The 20,065-nt window shown below is 38.3% G+C and overlaps 1 protein-coding gene across 18 annotated transcripts in view; it reads left to right on the forward strand.

Moving 5' to 3' along the window:
* The window catches only part of ANKS1B (ankyrin repeat and sterile alpha motif domain containing 1B), a 1,113,310-nt gene that overhangs the window by 730,176 nt on the left and 363,069 nt on the right, over positions 1-20,065 (forward strand). For 16 of the 18 annotated variants that reach the window (XM_082739199.1, XM_082739197.1, XM_082739179.1 and 13 more), the window contains one exon: positions 3,175-3,281. In XM_082739199.1, the coding sequence (XP_082595325.1) occupies positions 3,175-3,281 (107 nt within the window). Of the gene's footprint in view, positions 1-2,804; positions 3,282-20,065 lie in introns of those variants that run through there. The other 2 variants (XM_082739191.1, XM_082739192.1) reach the window with 1 other exon arrangement.

Below are 20,065 nucleotides of genomic sequence, written 5' to 3' on the forward strand. Positions count from 1 at the left end.
AAGCAGTCTGGACCTTGAAATAATTCTTCTCTCTCTTTCTCTCTGTCTATTAAGAAATGAAAATCCTATCAAAACCATTTCCAGTGTCATTAGTTCATTCACTTAACAAAGATGATTTGATACCTAGGCTGTGTGTGTGTGGCAGTACTTGATCCCTGATATGTATCTTAAGAGACGAAATGGGATTTTAGGATTTTAAGATTTTAGCATATGCCTTACCAAGCTAAAACATTATTATTATGTTTGTACAATCTTTTTGTAGCCTATCCACCTGCTCATAGTTCATAATGATCAGGAGGAACAGTGTGGATATGATCCTAGGAAAGGCTGTATTTGATATTTACCTTTAATTTCACCTTATACCAGCTTTAGAGCTGGCCAAGAACAAACAGTGTCTTGATTTCAACTTCTCCTACAAGTAATGTTGAGCAGCCAGAGCCCCTTAAAACTGACTCCTTAACTGCTGCAAACTTTTGACCTTCTTGAAAGATCTAGAACCAATCAGAAATAAATCTTAATTAAGTGAAAAGGAGGATGAGGATATTAAAGATCCAGACCTAAAAATTTTATATAAAAACCTACCTATCATTTTTTAAATAAAAATTCAGAGACTTCAGATAGAAATTTTTTAATGAAATGTTAAATCTGAAGCTAGAATTTTATGTTGTTTGGATTATGAAATGAAAATTATTTGGTTTAGCAGGCACATCCTGAATCCTTACCACAAGCAGTATTAGCAAGACATAGTTCTACAAGTCTTATACACAAATAACTATAGTATTAGACAGAAAATATTTATTTGTCCTAATAGAAGGTAAAAAAAAAAAAAATGCCATTTAAAACAGTTAAAGAAAGCATTTATTCCTGTTAGGAGGGATTACAAAAAACTAAAGGAAATGTCATCTGTTCCAAAGCCAAAGAAGGGGCAGAAATGTGGGGACATAACAAAACCAGCCCAAGTATGTTACAGTATGCATTTAGAGACCAGCCAGAAATCCCACGTGACTGGAGTGTCAGGGAAAAATAAATAAATGTAGATGATTTGTAAAAGATCATGGAGACCCCAAAATGTCATTAGGAGGAGATGGGAGTTTATTTTGAAGCCAACTGAAAACCATGGAGGGGTTTTGAAACAAGGCATTAAAAACCAAACTGTCCTAGAGAAGTTAGTCTGACTCCCATGTATAAAATAGATTTTAAAATATCAGAGATAGGAAAAGCAATATAGATACTATCGTTGCATCCAGCCATGTGGGCCTAGATGTCTTATGAGATGACAGAATCAAAGTGGATGGCCATTCCACAAACATGAAAAAGGAAGTAGAATCCAGGGAATGGATACAAAACACCCTGGTAAGGTTGGACTAGAACCTGGGGCTGCATGTCAGGCAGTGAAAGAGCGAGTCCAAGATATTTTAAAGATTAATGTCTGTGTGCCAGGGAGGCTGCCAAAGTTCTTAAAAAGAGAAAGATAAGGTTTGGAGAAAGAAGAAAAATAATGTTTCATTTATTTAATAAATGTTTATTGAGCACTTTTTATGTGCCAGGTACTGTTCTGGGGGGATGGGAGTTATCTTTGATTTTTAAAACACTTTATGTAGAAAAGACACTGTTCCTAGTCTGTGTAACCTCAAAGGCAGAGCTGGAACAAGTGAGTAGGAGTCAGGTAGGAAGTAAAATATCTAATAAGTGGAGTCTTCCTGATAAGTAGTAAGAGCTGCGTTCTAGGCAGTATTCAAGCATAAATTCAGTGATAAACATCTCGGCACCCTATGATAAGGGATTTCTGCCTTAAGAGACAGGTTAGACTAACCCTTCTTCAAGTTATCTCCCAATCTTAAGAGTCTATTCTTTCTTATGATTTAGTCCTATGGTCTATTATTTTTTCTATGGGTTCTATTATTAATCTCTGGTTTCTCTCAATTATTAAATAAATTACCCAATCTGTCTGCCATTCAGTAAAACTCACACATTTGCATCTGTTATTCTTGAATTATTTTTGGTTAGGGCTCTTCTTCTTTATTAAAAATCGCTACCCAGTAACGTTACCTTTATAGCTAATTTAGAATGCTAACCCTGGTAGACTGGGTTATAAATATCAGAGGGGAAAACGATTTCTTGTGCCTAATAATATTTTTGTTTAGAAGAAGCCCTGCAATTGAGAAATGAATTATCTTGACTTCAAGACTGCGATGCAGTTTCTGTATTTTGCAGTAATTCCGAAGGGAAAAAAATATATATATTTCAGAGAGGTTCATTTTCATACAGCATGTTAAAGGAAGAGAATAATTATTCTCCAAACCCTGCAAAGCTTTAGATCGGAAACATTTATCTGTGCTGCAGTTAGAAAAGAAGAAAGGAAAGAGAAGAAAAGGAGAGGAAAAAGGAAACCTGTAGTGAGCTCCGCTATAAGCTATAGTTAAAGCTTTGCATTTCCTGGTGTCTTTTGAAACGTAAAATTCCACAACAAATAGCCCTGTAACGTATAACCAGTATGAAGATTCAATTGAGATTTAAGCACTTTGGTTTGCTTTTGAATCTTGCTATTTTCTGCATTTGTTTTGACTGCTCTCATCATTCAGGATTGACGCTTGGATGGGTGTGTAGGAGGAAGCAGCAGCAGCAGGCTTCCAGCTTGCAGACAAAAAAAAAATCTGCCTTATCTGATGGCTATTATTGAAAATGCGAGGTGTAGCCTGGGCTGGGTAATGAAGGGGAGCGAGCGAGGGGGAGCAAGGAGCATGGAGCTGCATACTGATGAGTGTAGGAGTACTTGATAAAAAGAATTCTGGCTGCCGGCCGTGCATTGCTTATTGTGGAGTACTCCAACAATCACATAGAACGCAGACCAGCCTAAGCTGACAGCTTGATATGCCTTCTTCTGCTGCCTGGTTTTGGGGGCTGTATGACGTACTGGTCGGTAGTAAAGATTAATATGTAAGAAATGTGGAGCTAGGATCAAGTCATACTCCACAGCCTGCCTGGCAAACTATGTTTTACTTCTGACTTTGCTCTCTCGCTGAGAACATTAATCTGTCAAGCTGGCGGGCTCCTTTGATAGCAACTTTCCCAGGAGCATGATGTGGCAATGCCACCTCTCAGCCCAGGACTACCGCTATTACCCAGTGGACGGCTACTCCCTGCTTAAACGCTTCCCTCTTCATCCTCTTACAGGACCCAGATGCCCCGTCCAAACAGTGGGACAATGGTTGGAAAGCATTGGGCTACCTCAGTACGAGAACCACCTGATGGCTAATGGATTTGACAATGTACAGTTTATGGTAAGATGCTCTCTGTGTCCACGGAGCTGCCTTTTGTCTGTCTTTGCTTCTTATGTGTCTTACACGGCTCAGAGGCAGCCTGATTTGCACCAAAACCGGTCAATTTATATATGTAACTGCATCAGAAAATCGGATGCCCTTAGGATGGAACTTACTGTGTGCATATTGACACTTGCTGAAAAATGAGATCTATAGGCATCCATATACATATGTATTATGTGAATGAACCGGTGAGAGTACTATTTATAGGCAGTGAAGGAAGATTAACATTTATATTCTCCCTGTCATTCTTTGTGTGATTTTTATAAATTTGTCATCTCAGAATACCCAGTTAGATTATAGTACTCTTCAGTTAATTCTGGATTCCTAAAACATCTTTCATTTGAGCATCAGCATTTAGTGATTAATTAGACAATTTGTTATGTTTACGGTGTGAGGATTATTTTTTCCTGATAATTGTTCGATAAGCAGTTTAAATTATGTGGACGACCTTTAGTTTGTTAGCAAACTGCTTCAGATGGTCAATTATGGAGAACATTCACTTACTTACACATGCTGATTGAAGAGCACTGAAGTGTTATTTATTACTTCAGATAAAAGAAACAAACGTTTCCATCAACTACCTGTCAGTATTTAGAAAGGGAGGCTGATGGACTAAGTACATTCATGTACTTCCGAATACTGGTCTGCATGCAGTCTAAACCCGGTGTGTGCAAACTTCTCCCTGTGATGAATATAGGTGAGGAAGGAGGGTGGGGAGATGTGCAGACCCATAATACAGCTTTCTAATCATTCACATACCTCCCCCTGTGCTCATCAGTTTCCCTTGTTAAACTACGTCACAGTCCTTATTACCTTTCCTTGCTTTTAAGTGCTCATCACACATATTACTGATCCCTAAATTTAGAGAGAGCTGCATAATATAAGCATGTAACACACAAATGGCTTACAGAAAATAATTAATAGCTATTTCTAAATAAAATGCTGGGGCAGACACGTGAAACTTATTAATGCTAGAATAGATAACAAAATGTGAAAGCTACTTAGGTTTGTTTTTTTTTTTAAATTTTCATTTAAAATTATTTTTCTCCAAGCTTGACTTGACTATTATGGATTTAAAAATTAGTCAAATTGTTAAACTTCAGCCTCTTTTCCTAAAAAGTGTATGCTCCACGAGATTTTGAAAAAAGCTACATAGATGTAGTAAGACATATGAGCCCTAAGTAACCGTATACATAGAACTCTTACGGATGTGTTTTTTTATAATGGGATATACAGTTACTGTTATCTTTCTCCTGTTGAAGAGAACTGTCACTAATTGATTAGACAGATAAGATATCGTGGGTATTGAAATAGGAAAAAAGTAAAATTTCTTCAGTTGCTATGACAGTGTTAGGACACTGAGCAGATTTAGGACAGACTTAGGACTCTAAACAGAGAACACTAAGAATTCGGGGAACTATCAAACAGAATGAAAGCCTTTTCATGGCTATTTATATTTACTGCACATCTTGATGTCTTTATTCTTTCCCTCTGTCTCTGCCTGAGATAAGACTTTCTCATTCTCACGCCTCAAACCCTTGTCCAAATTTATTCTGGTTCCATGAGAAGCTAGATAGGACTTTGGATTCTCTAGACTATTTGGCTACTTCCAAATATTTTAATTCAATATAATTTTCTGAATGTTGGACACATTTGAGCAAATATAACCACTTTTTGAAAGCCAGAAACTGAAAGGTTAATCAAACAGTTTTAAAATAAGCATCTTGAGGTTGTAAAACAACACTCAAGGATGAATTATGTATAAGTACTCCAAAATGTATCTGGGAGGCAAAAATCCTGGGTATATGTGACAAAACCAAGGTCTGAGCTTCTCCATAGATTATTGTCTTTACTTTTATAGTTCTAAGTTTTATGTATGATTTTCCAGAAAATCATGCAAAGAAAACAAACTTAATTCAGATGAGTCAATCAAATACTTCTTCATGAGACAAAATTAATTAAAAAAGAAACAAACTTTGAATCATCATTCAGAGGAGTTAATTATGAAAACCGAGCAGACCATAAAATAGTGTCATTAATTATTGATTTATATGCTGTTCTACACTATTTATTTGCTACTAGTATCATAAAAATTAGTTTCTACCTTTATAAAAATTATTTATTGATTTCCATAATCTGATTTATTTAATTATGAATTTAGTTAAAGTACACTAATATGATCAGCCCAGTTTAAGAAACAGATTTTATTAATAGGATGAAAAATCTTTTAGACCTACTTAGTCTCCACTCAGTATCATATTCTAGCTTTCTTTTTTCTTGAAGCACATTCTGACCTGCATTTATTCATCCTGTTGCCTAAGCAACAAGCACCACACTCCCATTAACAATGATGTAGTGCAGGTCTTATTAGCTTTTTAGAACAAGACAGTAGAGACATCAAAAGGATATAATTAATGTTGCTTGAAACTTCATTTTACATCCCTGCATAGATATACTTTATTTAGGAAACATTCTCAAGAGTTAATTTTTGATTTAATCAATATTCCATTAATGAATGTTTTAAAGGATCCATATAAGTGACTTTCAAACTATTTATTGAAAGCTTTAAAAAAATTTTTTACTAACTCTGTTCTACATATTCTCACACATAAATACAATATATGGATGATTTATCCACAGGGCTGTGATTAACTTTAATAAAGATTTCTTACTTCAGTTCTTAGAGAGATTAGAAAAGTAAGACCTTCATTTGGTTTTTGTTTATCAATTATTGCTTCCCCTTTAGGCTCTTAATATTTCTCCTTTATTTTACTGCTGTGTGAATTTTTTTTTCTCAGTATCTGAAAATCAGAATTCCAAATGTATTCTTTATGTACCTGGTCTTGCTTTGATGATATTTGCATACACTGTTCTGACTTTCCTATACCGTTAAATATATATAATAAATGTAAATTGATAAAATATAAGGAATAACTACAAAACTACATCAGGTCATCTAAGACTTTGGGAGAGTTAGATTTATGTTGCAATCCAAGGCTCCTTCAACACAGAATCCTTCATCTGAAGACTTATTCAAGCCCTACTTACCTGTTCGTCCCCTCCAAAGTAATATATGGTCAGTCTCCTCCTAGTGAGGCATGTGCTACTCACTAGCCTCTGGGGATGCTGCCAGGCCCTAAAATATGTCTATGTTTCAACATGACTTTTTTTTTTTTTTAACCAAGAAGTTTAGATATGAAGTGTTTAGTATACTAAACCTCCATGCTTCTTTACCTCCTTATTATATATGTTTCTATCATCATCATCTCTTTTTTCCAAGTCTGATGACTCCTTCCTAAATTTTAAGTCTCAGACTATCTATTCTTCTCTTGATGACTGCTTATTTGTACTCTCCTCTCCCCATCCTGGACAGCTATTTCCTTTCCTTTCCCTCTCTCTCTCTTATTTTTTTTTTTTTTCTTTTTAAATCCTCAGATGTCTAACTCAATTCCTGCCTTGTTTATGTAGCTTTCCGTAATGACTCTAGTCCTCTGGAGACTCTCTTTTCTCTGCACTTATGTAGTGGTTGTATTCGATATGAAAAATTACATTGGGCATGCCATTATTCACTCTCTAGAATTCAAAGTTAAGTTTTTGCTCGTATATTTCTTGTCTCTCCCACTAGACTAGAAACTCTTCAAGTCCACTTTGTGTGTATTCAATTCTCTGGTCTTTCTCACAACTCCTAGCATAATTCTGTGTATATAGACATCACGCCATACTGGGTGCACAGTAGACTGTTACAGATGGATCTCCAACCTCATTTTTATTTTATTTTTATTTTTTAAGGTTTTATTTATTTGACAGACAGAGATCCCAAGTAGGCAGAGGGGTGGGCAGAGAGAGAGGGGGAAGCAGGCTCCCCACTGAGCAGAGAGCCCGATGTGGGGCCCCTGAGACCATGACCTGAGCCAAAGACAGAGGCTTAACCCACTGAGCTACCCAGGTGCCCAATCCAACCTCATTTTTATTTTTTTATTTTTTTTTCCTCTTTTACCTCTATCTTTCTTTCTTTTTTTTTTTTAATTTTTTATTTTTTATAAACATATATTTTTATCCCCAGGGGTACAGGTCTGTGAATCACCAGGTTTACACACTTCACAGCACTCACCAAAGCACATACCCTCCCCAATGCCCATAATCCCACCCCCTTCTCCCAAACCCCCTCCCCCCAGCAACCCTCAGTTTGTTTTGTGAGATTAAGAGTCACTTATGCCAACCTCATTTTTAAATTGGAAGCCTTGTTTTGCCCATGAACCTGGAGCATTAGTACCCTTCACTCATTCGTGCAGCAAACTATCCTTAAACATTTCACATGTGCTAGAAACAGTGTTAATTACTGAGAATGTAACAGTGAACAATACACAGTTCTTGACCTCTAACAGGTTACAGTGTTGCTCTCAGGCCTATCAAATTATTTGCACTCACATTAGGCACTCATTCCTTCATGAGCTCACACACACAGGTACACACATACATTCTATCGCAGGGATCTTGCCCCTCATCCTTTTATATAATCACCACCCCTCAGCATATTACTTACTAACAATTGTTTTTTTCAGCAACAAATTACAGTAGGCAATGGAAGAGATAAAATCTATCATAGCAGGGAGTAAAGAAATGTAAAGATACTGATAACAACAAAACACTGACAGTGTTATGGTAAATTTATGGTCCAAAATTGAATTAAAAAGTTTTTATTATCCGAGGAGGACTGACTCATAGCCTCACCCAGGATAACTAGCTGACAGTTATATTTGTAAACTCTAATCAAAAGGGGGGAAGAATGGAATTATGCCAATTTTTTTTTTTTTTTTTTTTAGCATTTCCTGTGTTTCTAGCAGTTGCCATCTAGCTTGGCTTAGGATGCTTTGACCAATATTAAGATGCCCCAAATGCATCCTTTACAGAGTAAAAAAATAAAGTTATTCCAGGAGCCCTATTTGATTTGGCATTTTGTACACTTGGATGGGTAGCATTCATAAAGGACTTGTTGAAGGTCAGGGTGACACTGAAGAGTGGAGCCACAGAGCTCTTGGAAGCCATCCATCTGAACAAAAGATTGAAGGAAGATTGATCTTTTAAGTATTTAGTTGAGAATTTCTTTTCCATTTTTGTGGTGCATTTTATATGCGAATATACTTACGTTTCTTTTCCTCTTTTATATAACTTTTCTGTAATAAGAGCACCATTTACAGTTGACCTGATAAAATGACCTTTACAGTGTCTTAGCAACATATCATGACCCAAGAAAGAAGTTAAACTTGTGAAGCAGGAAAATAAATTGTCCCTAAAGGGTAAGCCTAATAACCCTTGAGATGATTTCTTATTTCAAAATGACTTAAGAAAATTTTATAAAGTTACTGAGATTTAAAGGTCCAAGAGAAAAAATACCTGCCACATTCCCCACACCACCCTGTTCCTGAAACACTCTAGGCCCTGAAGTGGGTGGTATAATGAATGTGCTGCTGTCATTTTACAAACTTAGTCCAGTCATTACACGTGCACTTCTGCAACAACGATAAAATATATATATTTCAACTACAGGCATTTAAAATCTGTTGGCATCCAAAAGTCAGTGCCAGGAGGGAGTCATTCTTTATCTGGACAACAGCTTAATTACAAATGTAATAGGCAAGAGCCTCACAGTGGTGTGAGACAGAACTCAAGTAAGACTTCTCATTTCCACTGTCTTTCTTCTCTATGATTTGGTTTACTCATCTGTAAAATCAATCTAATGAGGGATCTAGGAGAAATGTTCTTTGGACTTGTTATTTAATATTTTGAGCTCTTTCAATTGCCGGGTGCAATATTGGTGCTGGCAGAGTTGTTAATTGTTCTTGTAGACCTCATTAGCCTTGGAAGGACGCTGATTGCTTGTGCAGCGCAAAGTCAGAAATGAGGACATGTTCAGGGATGACCATCTCAGAAGAATGGCTTTCAGAAAAACATTAGCTGCAGTTTTAATCTGGTGATAGTGAAGAGGCCTTTTCTTCCATCTGGAAGTTACTCCAGTTACATTTTTAAGCATTAAAATAAGCTGCCCCATTTTCTAATAATGCAGTACTACAGCTTCCATTACTAACTCGTGCTCACATGAATTGGCCTTTAATTTAGTCATCCAGCATATTTGCATAATTTCATCTCCAGTATTGTTTTAAATGACCAGATATTTGGGACGAGGAATTTGTTTCATGACTCAGAAAACTTATTCATACTGCTGAATTATGGACTAATTTTAAGAAATCCAGCCACAATTGGGGCGCCTGGGTGGCTCAGTGGGTTAAAGCCTCTGCCTTTGGCTCAGGTCATGATCTTGGGGTCCTGGGATTGAGTCCCGCATCGGGCTCTCTGCTCAGTGAGGAATCTGCTTCCCCCCTCTCTCTCTGCCTGCCTATCTGCCTACTTGTGATCTCTCTCTCTCTCTCTCTCTCTGTCAAATAAATAAATAATTTTTTTTAAAAAGTTAAAAAAAAAAAAGAGAAATCCAGCCATGATCAAATTTGTTGCTTCTTTTAAAAGACAGATCTCTCAACAACCACCATTTTCTCACTTCTAGTCACCTCCTTAACCCCTACGATTCTGTCTGCTTCCCGGCTCTTCTGCTAAAATTGTTCTCTTTGAAATCAGCAGTGACCTGCTTCTTGCCAAACCCCAGCCCCCTTTCTTCTCACTTCATTTCTCTTGCCCTCTTTACAATGTCTTATTTTCAGCCCTCACTCCTTATTGGTCTTCACCCCCTATTGATATTTATTGGGGTTCTGTAACATTACACTGTCCTTTCCAATCATCCTGTTCTCTGATTCTCCTCCTCCCGCTAAATGTGCGTGATGCTCTACCTGTCCATCCATTAGGGAGATTGTTAGTACTCCTGGATCCGTAGCTGTCCTACTCAGCCTCTTTCTACCTGACTTCCACTGCAGCCCAACTACTCAATAAACATTTCCATATACATTTTGGCATGCAAAGCATTTCGCAAAGACTTGGCATAGAACAAATGCCCAAAAATGTTAAGTATTACCACAGCTAGAGTGTTCTTTCTAAAGCACATCTTTGCCTTAGCACTACTCTGCTTAAAATATTGCAGTGATTCTCAATTACCTGCGGAAGATTATGTTTCCAAAATCCTTAATATGGCTTTCATATTCGGGATCCTTTCTGACCTGCCCGGCCCCAATTTATTTTTCAGCGTCTTCTGTTACCATTTTCTGTCTTCACAGATCTAGAGAACTGTGTATTTATCTTTCATCGCCTGGCCTTTTGCACATGCTACTCTCTGCCAAGAATGACCTTCCTTCCCCCTCTTAACTCCTCTTTATCCTTTAGTTCTTAGCCTAGTTGTCACTTCTTTCAGCTGCCTCTTCTTCCCCTGCCCTCCGAGGATGGGTCAAGAACCCTTCTTCTGGAGTTCCCTATCTTACTACTGATTTTACTGTGTCCTATTACTTATTTACCTGTCCACCCACTCCCGTCACTTCTCCCACACCCAAATAGTTGAACAAGGGTCAGTAAATTTGTTCTCTCAAGGGCCAGATAGTAAATATTTTTAAGCCTTGAAAGTGGTCTCGGTTGCAGCTATTCAACATGCTGTTGTAGTATGAAAGTGGCCATAGGCAATATGTAAATAACATACGTGGCTGTGTTCCAATAAAACTTTATTTACAAAAGCAAGCAGATTTGGTGAAAGAGCCATAGTTTGCTGCCCACGCACTGGATAATTTTTAACTCCTTGAGAGTTAGAAATATGTTTTGACCGTCTGTATCTCCAAGGACAACTCATGGCTTACACATGTGGACACAGTAAATGTTTGATGAAAAGAGGAAGGAAAAAGGCAAATAAGGATGAAGGAAAGGAAGAAAAGAGAGAAGGAAAGAGAAGGGAGTGAAGGAATCTGGCAGGTGGCTACAGCAAGGTTACCAAAGGCCTTTTCGGTTTAAAGAGAACCTGGTCAAGAGCTGAGGATATTCAGAGCCAGAGGCAGCCTTCAGGAGTCTCATAAGAGCTGGAGAGGGTGTTTTTGCTGGAGCCAATCAGACGGGAGTATATTTTCAGCAAGAGCACTGCGCCGGCATAGGAACTAGAAAAACACAGCTGCAAAGGGAGCCTGTTTTTCACTCTCTTTGGAATTCCTTTTTCTTCCTGCTCCACCTAATTGTGCAGCATTGTTCATGATTCAGCTTAAGCATCACTTCCTCGAGGAAGTATTTCCTTATACCACCCTGGCATCTGGCAGGTGTAATCACTTTGTCTCTGTGCACCCCTGTCACCCCACCCTTAACCCTGTGCTAATCTCTATTATATTGCCTTGCAATGATATGTTCAGATGTCTGTCTCCCACCCTAGAAAGTGAGTTCCTTTAGAGGCAGAGATCGGGTCTTATTTATCTCTGTATTCCTAAAGCTTAGTGCAGTGCCTGACACATAGTAGTTTCTGATAAACACTGATTGGATGGATTTAAAATTCAATTCAGTTTCATATAAAGTATCCCAAATAATCCTCACCATATCGGTTAGTATTCGTATCCCCATATTTATAAATGAAGAGAATTCTTATTTTATTATTATTATATATTCATAAATGAAACTCAACAAGGTTTTAAAAAATTGCCCAGCACCACCTGGATTTCAAAACCAAGCCTCTTTGATCAACGGTCCCTGCTCAACTCACCACAACTGCATTATTTCATCCTTCCTCCCATCACTCATTCAGCAAATGCTTAGAGAGCCCCTGTTAGATTGCAGACATTGACTAGGACGCTGGCACTTCCTCTGAAGCACTCCCAGTTTGTCATACTTCGGGTCCTTTGAGCAACTTTTTATCCTACTTCTAATTTTCTACCTCATCCCCACTGCTTCTCAAGAGGGCCTCTGCTCTAATCACGCTGGAACACTCACTGCCAAATATATACCTTTCCTTTTTTCATAATTCCCCTCCCACCTAACCTAGTTTGTTTCTTCCAAGAAAGACCCATTCCTCTAGCCACCCCCCCTCCCACAATCTCCTCTGTGGAACCACCTTCTACTGGTCTGGACCCTGCTCACCTCTCCAGATGGATCTTTCACCCCTCTTAAGCTCTGGCCATGCTGAATTATTAAAGTTCTACAACCATGCCATGCTTAATCACAAATCCACGTCTTTGCACACCCTACGTCTTGTACACACTGTTCTCTGCCCAGAACATTCCCTTCCTGCACTGTTCCTTAGCCTGGGTAACTCTTACTTCAAAAAGCCCAGCTCAGAGGTTCCTTGTTGGGAGGAGCCTTTTACAAATTCTGTTGTGGTATACTCAACTGTCCTTCACTGGCCTCCCATGGCACCCTATACACACCTCTAATGGAGCAGTCTTATCACACAAGGCTGAATTATCTGCTTCTCTACCTTACTCCTTCCCCTGAGAAAAAGAACAGTGTTTTGTTCAGTACTATTTTCCTAGCACATAATAGGTGCTTGTATTGTTTGCTAGGACTGCCATAGCAAAGGGCCACAAACTGTGTGGTGCAAGCAACAGAAATTTATTGTCATAGTTCTGGAGGCCAGAAGTCCAAGATCAAGGTGGTGGCAAGACTGGTTCCTCTGAGGGTTGTGAGGGGATGATCTGTTTTAGGCCTTCACGTGCCCATAGTCTTCTCCTTGTATTTTCACATCATCTTCTCTCTGTGTGTGTCTGTATCCAAATTTCCTCTTTTTATAAGGACCCAGTCATCTTGGATTAGAGCCTACCCTAATGACCTAATTTTTAACTCGATTACTTCTGTAAAGACCTTTTCTCCAAATAAAGGTGCATTCTGAGGTACTGGGAGTGAAGACTTCAACATATGAATTTAGGAGGAATACAGTTCAGCCCATAGCAGTCCTTAATAAATGTGTGTACAACAGTATCCTTTATTATCCCTCTTGTTGCTAAGCACAGTCCATAATGGTCACACACTCTAAATATTTGACTAATTGAATTAAACTCAATCTACCTGAGGTTTACATGAGATTTAAAACGTTGAAAGAATCTGATGTTATTCTTTCATCAATGATAAATGCAGTCTCCCTGATAGCTTCCAGTTTCGCATGCATGGGTCATTGTATACAAGGTTGTGATGCTAATTAATATGAAAAGCAGCAAGGCCAGAACTGAGAACTTCCTACCTCTCTAGCCTTATGGTCTTTCCATTTTACATTTCAGCTCTGCTGGCCCCTCAATAAATCACATTTACAGGAAATATTCATTTGTGTGCCATCCTTATATTTGTTAACTATTTGGTAGCACAGCCCAATATAACCAATTTAATAAAATAACTACTGTTTAACAAAAACTTGCTATATATATTTTTACATACATTATATTTACCTCTCCCACAAATGTTATGAAGTATGTATTACTATTCCAGTTTTAACAATTACAAAACTTAGAGAGAGACCAAGTATCTTGCCCAACACACTCAAGCTTCAAATTTTCCAAAGGGAAAAAATTTTTCAATAAGATTTGCTCAGGCAACATAACAGAGGTGAGAAAGGTATGGGCTCTGAACAAACAAAGTAGCATAAGCATTCCTTGTTATTTGAGGGATGATTCAGAGTACCAAGAAGAGTTATGAGAGAGAAGAAAAACCTTGCCTCATGCAGAGATTAGGAAGTCCAGACTTAAGAAACTTCCCACTATACACACTGTTATAAAAAAACACACACCTCCAAGTCAAGTGTGTCCTCAGACTATGAGACCATCTAAGTGGAAGTCATTCCATACATACAGGAGACACCGCATTGAACAGGAGTAGTTTTCATGGGAGACATGATTTACCCTTCCGTATAATCTTTTCTAAAGTGTAGTGAGTTGTCATTATGAATTGCTATGTATTATTATCCTCCAGAAAAGTCAAGCTTAAAGAGACACAGAAATAATACCTTCCAGGCCACTGTATACTTTTTGCTGACTTCATCCCAGACTTCCTAATCTAAGAATGTACCATGCATATCATAGACATTGGAAACTATCCATTCATTTAAGAGCATATGATCTAAGAGGGTTTGAGAAACAAGAGCCCCTATGACTCTACTTAGATGTTATAGAGGCATATTAGGAGAAAAGAAAAATACAATGAATAATTAACAAAGGCCTCTGAATATCAGGTCATTGATTTCTGCCCCTTGAGACCACAGAATTAAATTTCATATTGTTAAACTTTTACCTTCTGTCAGACTGAGCAAGGATGATTAGGATTCATAACCAAAGCATCGTGGAACATCTTGCGTTTTTAAGCCAATGTCTGTTTAAATGGTTGGCAAGAAAAATTGGGTTTCTCCTTCCAGAGTTTTGAAGGAGCTCTGGGAATAACAAGCCTAGAATCTGGAGTATCTCAATTTTATTTGACAAGAGTTATATTATACACTCTTTTATCAGGAAGGAATAATCCTGTAAAGAAGAGCTGGGAACTTAGTATTCATCAGGCCTATAACTATGTAACCCATCCAGTTATCTGCTAGCTCAGAACAAGTGAACAGAAAATACAGGCCAGTCAACATCTACTTTAGAAATCCCCCACTCCTGGGGCGCCTGGGTGGCTCAGTGGGTTAAGCCGCTGCCTTCGGCTCAGGTCATGATCTCAGGGTCCTGGGATCGAGTTCCGCATCGGGCTCTCTGCTCAGCAGGGAGCCTGCTTCCTTCTCTCTCTCTCTGCCTGCCTCTCAGTGTACTTGTAATTTCTCTCTGTCAAATAAATAAATAAAATCCTTAAAAAAAAAAAAAGAAAAAAGAAATCCCCCACCCCTTAAAAAAAGGGGGGGGGCAAGCAGAATATCATTCATATCAATCATTTAAGAACTCAATCATTCAATCAATTAAGAACTGCTGGATAAATAATAATGAGATTCTTTTGGGGGGGTAATGGGGATAATGGAATGGTTATGCAGTCAAAAAACATAATCCACTTACTTCCTGATAATTAATTATGATGTACTAGAAATGAGAACACCATATTAAATTCCTATTGCCCTTTATAGTATTTAAACTATTATGCATATATTATCTCAATCCAGGAGACTAAATAAATTATCTCCTAGTTCTAGCATAAATGGTGTAACATTGGTTAAGCCTTCTTTTCTACAATCTCTGAACAAGCTCAGATATAACCTAATTTTTTTTTTTCAAAACCCTCCCTTAATCCTATGTCTATTCTGGATTCTCTTCTTGCCTTCACAACAAAGCTTCTCCAAAGAAATGACTACACTCACTGGTTTGCTCTTCAAATTAACACAGTCAGGCCTTGATACAATGAGCCTTTGTCAACATCTTAAAATTATTTATAAATGTTGACTAATGAACTCTTAATTCTCCAAGTACACTGTATTATTTCCAGTTCTCACTTACTCCATCTTTATCTGGTCTTTGTTTCTGTTGACCACTTGTTTCCTCCTTGTCTTCTGTATCCATGGCATCTCTAGCCCTAATAACTACCCTTCTCTGGCTCCTTTGTAGACTTCCCTGCCTCTTGCTATTCCCTAGGGTTTAGCCCTTTCCATCTCTTCTCTCTCATTCCACACATTCACCTTAGGTGACCTCACTTATCCTCAACAAAGGTTAAAAAAAAATTCTACTTCTATTTTGTATCAACACCTCAAATTCAAAGTGTCTAAAAGAGGAAATATCTTTCCACAAAACTTTTTCCATGAGAAAGTGATCAATTGAATAGAATGGTGATGAGAGATCAAGCGAAGTGAGACCAGAGAAAGAGCCACCAATCTGGCAGCATAGAGGTCACTGGAAAACTTGACAAGCGTACATTCATTCACTGGAGTAAGGAGTACAGAAGGAGTACATAATGCATTGGGTTAAAGAAGTAATAGAGTGGATAACTATTGAAGGAAGTTTTGCTGAGAGTCGAAATACAGACATAAGCAAGTAGCTAAGGGTGATTTCGAGGTCAAAGGAAGATTTTTTTTTTTAAACAGAAAAGATTGAAGTCATGTTTGGCTACTGAAAGGAATGATCAGATAGAAATCGAAATACTATATTGGAGAAGAAAGAAGGATTGAATGAATGAATGAATGAATGGATTAATAAAGTGAGAGGAAATGAATGAATAAAGGTTGGAATCCAGAGATAAGTGGAGGAATTGTCTTTGATGGGAGGTTCCTATTGTAATAGTAAAGAAGATAGAGGATGGATACTATAGTGATTTTTATAGAGAGTGATGAGAATATGAAGGTATATTTGCTCTAGTGGTTTCTATTTTTTTTTTAAAGATTTTATTTATTTATTTGACAGACAGAGATCACAAGTAGGCAGAGAGGCAGGCAGAGAGATTGAGGAGGAAGCAAGCTCCCTGCTGAGCAGAGAGCCCGATGCAGGGCTCGATCCCAGGACCCTGGGATCATGACCTAGCCAAAGGCAGAGGCTTTAACCCACTGAGCCACCCAGGCACCCGTAGTGGTTTCTATTTTCAAGTGAATTATGAGACAAGAATGTGGAAGATTTAAAGATAGAGGGGATATAGAGTCATTTCGAAAAGTAGGCAAGAGAATTTACTAGGAAAATTGAGTAGAACTGCAAGACCATGTCAAGGGTTTATTTAAGATTTTTAATAATTTTGCTTCGTAGGAATGGCAAAGACTACTGCACTTTAAGATACAGGATTGATTTCATGGTCTGGCTTCTTCTAGTTGTGTGAGATCATGGGCTGGTCACTAAACCTCCCTGAGCATCAGTTTCCCAAGTGCAGATATGAGCTAGTACTACCTAGTTCACAAGGTAGTGGTGAGAAGCAGATTAAGACTAGCTGTGTGTTTTCAGTAGGCAATGAATCATGATGGTGACAAGAATGCTGGTCCATTTAGCTGGCAAACCACTTTGGAATCACTGACAGCACAATGACACACAGAAACTGCCATAAGGCTTCATTGCTCTTGCCTTCATAATACACTGGATACAAGGAAAACACATGAATTATGCTAGAAGCACCAAAATACTTATAACACACCTATCTCATGAACTTATGTCAAATAACTCTGAAGGATGTTAGAAATTTATGTCACCTTAATTTACTCTTAACTCACCACAGACCTTGATTAATCGACTATAAATTCGCTCAAAGACCTGAGCCTTTCAGGCTTAGAGGTCAAGCAGTAGAGCGTGCTGTTGGCAGAGTACTATGGGACTTCCAGGGAACTAGATGGCATTTAGCCCTTTCCCTAAGAAACATACTCAAGGACACCCAACTGCTCACACCAATAAGATGTTCCCTTAATTAAGGTTGACCAAATTGTGATAATTGATTTTTAAGAATATATTTAAATATCCAAGGGTCTAGTAGATTTGTCCAGTATCCTTAACCTAAACTTGCATCCAGACTATAAAGTAAATGAACAAATACTAGTAGTATATTAACAAACACAGATTATGAAGACTATAGAATTTTAAAATATAAATCTGTGTGTTTTAAACCTGCATCTTTTATCCTTTAATATGGGTTAACAATCTAAAGTGGAAAGTAAGTAAGCATTTATGAGGGGGCGCCTACGAAAATCTTTTTTAATGGATTTCCTGGGAGACTTATCCATTCATTCCTAAGGAAATACCTATTGTATACCTACTGTACTCCTCAAACTGTGCCAATTGTGGTGGAGACTAGAAAGAGGCATAATACAGGCTCCTGTTAAAGATCCTACAGTCTACTTAGGGAGCTGACACTGGCATAAGTATGCTAAATAACTGTACACACTCAAATAGCCATAAAGGACAACAGCGTAAGTGTTTTCACAGTATAGAACATAACCATGGGAGAAATAAATGTTAGAATCTATGAATTTCTATGAGTTCTGAAAATGAGGAGATATCTGTGAGCCAGAGTGGTCAGGGAAGCTCTCTGAAAGAAATGGGCTTGGATAGGATTTATGTAAACAGAGAAGAATAGGGCCAATGATACAAGACTGAATGAAACCATAAACAAAGGCGGTGAGATTGCAAAATGCATGTAGTGTTTCAATAAAAGAAATACTGATCTGGCACAATCCTAAGGATCATGAAATGCCCCTGTGAATGAAAATGCTACCTACCTGTGAAAGCATGGTTCAGATGCTACTCATGCACCATATGGAAAGACAGCTTAATGATCCATCCTATCTGTGCCCAGATAGGCTCACCCAGATGGCAGCACACACGAGCACATCACATATACAGACAGCAAAGAAGGATGAGCAGAGAAACATCTGTCTGACCGATTGGCCTTCTATTTCCAGGTAATCATGAAGAAAATTGATTTTACTTGAGTTACATTAACTCTTTCTCCAAACAAGCCCATCTTCTGAGGGCTAGTAGGCTCTCAAAGCCAGCAAGAAATCTGTGTTCACTAGTTTCATACCATCAGAAATACCCTCCTATCCTCCAAACCTTAATTTATTCACCTGTGAGATCTTTTGCTTCTTCAAAGGTATTCCCTTCTTTATGTTTCCAATAACCAAAGAAGTCGTCCTCACTTTCACTTTGGAACCATGGCCACTGCCAAAACACATGCCAATCTCCTCATCTCTGAAACTCAGGTTGTTTGATTTCAGTTCCAATAATTCAAATGAAGAAGTATTTGCTTAGCTGCCACTTTCACATGCCAGACCTTATGCTGGAGCTCCTGAACACAAAGACTGATCATAATAACGATGATGATAATAAAGATAATGATTATAAATGGTTATATAATGCTAATATTCTAGGCACTGTTCTAAGTATTTTACAAATATTAACTATTTTAATTCTTTTGGAATGAGTAATATACCCAGACTCTCCTCTCTTGAAGCTTACGATCTACTGCAGAAACAAACATGAAAACAGATTACTTCTGCACAATAACTGATTGGAACTATAATTCAGAATAGAGTAGGAGCATCAAAATGAGTGGCTCAGGCAAGGCTCCACAGAAAGAGTCAGATTTATACTAACTCTTGATGGACTGGGAAAATTCACAGCCTGATGAAGGCTGAGTGATGGAGTAACTTCTCAGGTAAATGAAACCTATTAGCTTGGAGGCACATAAGGGGACATCCAATGGTTTGGGTCCAGTTGGGATGCAGGAGGCAAAAACAAAAAGAGGCAATACATAAAACCAGGGAGGTCGACATGGGCCAGATCAGGGAGAGTTCATTTTTATTCCAGTCCAGCTTGTATCTCCAGGGCCCTGTCTATATAACCAAAAATATGTTTATTTATTTCTGTCTTTTGATAGGTATGAATCTCTGCTTTTCTGCTCTTCTCTGCATCCTCAGCTCCTTTTAGTTTGATATGCCCTGAGGAAAGGTCACTGCAGGGTCTTCTCTTCCCTTGTCACCCCCGCCCCCCAGAACCTCCCTGTGAGCACTCAACATCAGTTGTCTGACTGACTAATTATCAGCCTATAGTTGTAGGTGATTATCTGTGCTGCCTGGCTTGGCTGGGTCCGGAGATAATAATTACATTGGCGTCAGTGGCAACTTCTGGTGTCAGAGATCCTGTTAGAAATCATTTTATTGATACTAATTCAGAAGATTGTTCGACAGCGCAGGGAAAAACAGTGCACATTAAAAAGCTGTAATCAGAGCTTACCAATTTAGTAGCAATTTTCAGAGCCAAAGTCTAGATGTAGAAAATTAAGGCTCCTCAGCTTCCTGTTACCCCACAACTGAGACAATGACAGTACTAATGGGGTCTTCCTTGTGTCCTAGAGAGCACTCATGGAAATGAGAAAGGAAGAGGTTTGGCAAAGGGATGAGTGGATGCCTGTGACTGGTT

The sequence above is a fragment of the Mustela nivalis genome, assembly GCF_964662115.1.
Source record: "Mustela nivalis genome assembly, chromosome: 7".
NCBI classification, from domain to species: Eukaryota; Metazoa; Chordata; class Mammalia; order Carnivora; family Mustelidae; genus Mustela; species Mustela nivalis.